General features: G+C 43.4%; 1 protein-coding gene across 1 annotated transcript in view; it reads right to left on the bottom strand.

Moving 5' to 3' along the window:
• The window catches only part of msna (moesin a), a 23,432-nt gene that overhangs the window by 6,829 nt on the left and 14,103 nt on the right, over positions 1-2,500 (bottom strand). The window contains exons 3-6 of the mRNA XM_053485104.1: positions 2,143-2,238; positions 1,185-1,307; positions 877-1,028; positions 700-783 (exon numbers count right to left, since the gene is read on the bottom strand). Coding sequence (XP_053341079.1) covers positions 700-783; positions 877-1,028; positions 1,185-1,307; positions 2,143-2,238 — 455 coding nt within the window. The remainder of the gene's footprint in view (positions 1-699; positions 784-876; positions 1,029-1,184; positions 1,308-2,142; positions 2,239-2,500) is intronic.

Raw genomic sequence — 2,500 nt, 5'->3', positions numbered from 1 at the left:
ACAGTAACTCACCACTGAATAAGCAGCAGCGATGCTCTCACAAAACGCGAGTGTTAGCACTAGAAGGAAGCTGTTTGCATTTATTCATTTGGCGTTAAAATTGTAAAACAACTTCGAAACAAAAACTGACCCGAAGATTGAATTCATTGAATCAGCAAACGAAAGATTGATTAACATCTCAGGACTGAAATTCCCACAGTCTACAGTCTACCTGAGCCTCATAACGAACCAGACTCCATATGAACTTCTCCACATCTCCTGTTCTACTGAACCTCCAGCCTCCTAACACACAGTATGAGTGCAGATCAATCCCTGCTATCCGTTATCACCCAGATGAGGATGGGTTCCCTGTTGAGTCTGGTTCCTCTCAAGGTTCCTTCCTATTACCATCTCAGGGAGTTTTTCCTCCTCAGCACCGTCACCCTCGGCTCGTTCATCAGGGACGATCTGATCATTCTGATTCACACACACTCACATCTCATACACACACACACACTCACATCTCATACACACACACACACACACACACACACACTCACATCTCATACACACACACACACAGGGGTCTCGTCTCCAGCTTAACGCGGTATAACCGCTGATTAATGGTAATGTGTTAACGTTATGGCGGATCAGTGTATCTATAGAGTGGTTAGTATTTATTATGTGTGTATGTGTGTGTGTGTGTGTGTGTATAAGTACCTGAGCATGCCCTTGTGTTCCTCATGCCACACCTGAATTCGCTCCTCCCACTGCTCCTTATTCAGCTTGTGCTGCTCCAACACTCTGAAAACACAACACGCAGAGTTACACACACACACACAAAGATATACACAGAGAAACAGGCACTCAGAGATACACAGAGACACACACACACACCTCTGGGGGAGGAGCTTGTCGTTGGACAGGTATCCAGTTGTGTGTGCGTCTTTGTTGTAATCGGTGTATTTGGCCTGAACGGCGTATGAGGCGAGTAACACGGCGGTCTCCGGGGGGCAGTAGATATCATCGTTCAGAATTCCTTCCTTCACCTACACACACACACACACACACACACACACACACACAGGTTATCACTTTACATAAAACAATTTTACAATTCTATGTTTAAAGACTAAATATATATAATTGTTTTTCTAAAAATCCCTTGCACGCGCATACACACACACACACACACACACACACACCTGCAGAAAGAAGAGTCTCTGCGTGGCCTCCTGTATGAGCTCCTCAGAGACGTCCTCAGGGTAAAACTTCGCCCGAAACTTAAACAACAGTGGGCTCTCCTTACGCACATCCTGTGCTGTCACCTGCACACATGCACATACATAGGCATGAACACACACACACACACACACACACACCCCAAAACCACATACGTTAGCTATCTGTTTGCACGTGTCCAGTTTTCTCTCTCATATGTTTTTCTCATCTCTTGCAGTTGTGGCTTCACACACACACACACACACACACACAGGTTAGAGAGAGTAAGAGCAGGAGTGTGTGTGTGTACGTGATGTGTGGGTTTGCAAAAGCGCTGACACAAATTCTTTATCTGTGTCTCTCGTCTTGCTCTAGATTGAAACCCAGAATTCATTTGATTTTCATGTTTATACAGAAGAGAGGTGTAGGTCAGGAGCAGAAGAGGAGCAGAAGAGGAGCAGAAGAGGAGCAGAAGAGGAGCAGAAGAGGAGCAGAAGAGGAGCGCACTCTAACCCCATTTACATTTACATTTACATACATTAATATATGTATATTAATATCAGTGTGAAGGTATAGAAGGTTTATAATTCTATTCTTCCGAGCTCAAATGCTTCGAAACTTTTTGACTTACAGGAAAACTAGAAGCCAAAAAATTAGAATTCGCTTCAAGTTTCCCACGTTTAACAAGAAATAAAATTCCGTTCATGTTTTTTGCATTAATTCACATTTTTTACACGTGAGAACATTTTATTTATATATTTTATTTAAATATTTTTTTTTTATTCCAAGCAAATCGTCCTGCAGGTGTTCTCCATGTTCCGACACTTTCTTACCCCCGTGATGAACTTTACACTTAAGTGATGAAGGCTAGGCCTAAGAAAACATCCTGCAAAGACACACACACACACACACACACACACACACACACACACACACACATACCTTCTTGTTGAGTTTGAGCCAGGTTGGGAAACCCTTGGTGTCCTGATACTGCAGGCCAAAGAACCAGACCTCTCTCAGGCCGATGGTCTTCACCACCTGTACACACACACACACACACACACAAGGAAATTACACATACAGTACATATGAAGAGTTTTATATATTGACACATATTTATAGCTATACATCTCTAGAGCAGGACTGTTGAGAACATTGGATAAGAACAGAACACATTTCTAAGAGTAAAAACGCGACCTAATCCCCTGCTACACTAATACACTTCTCCCAGTGTTTCACTAGTGTTCAGAGTACGCCCGGCCTTCCAGGCTCTCCCTGAACTCCTTGGAGCGAGGTCAGG

Source organism: Clarias gariepinus, chromosome 24 (assembly GCF_024256425.1).
Source record: "Clarias gariepinus isolate MV-2021 ecotype Netherlands chromosome 24, CGAR_prim_01v2, whole genome shotgun sequence".
NCBI classification, from domain to species: Eukaryota; Metazoa; Chordata; class Actinopteri; order Siluriformes; family Clariidae; genus Clarias; species Clarias gariepinus.
This window is presented reverse-complemented; position numbering and strand designations above follow the sequence as displayed.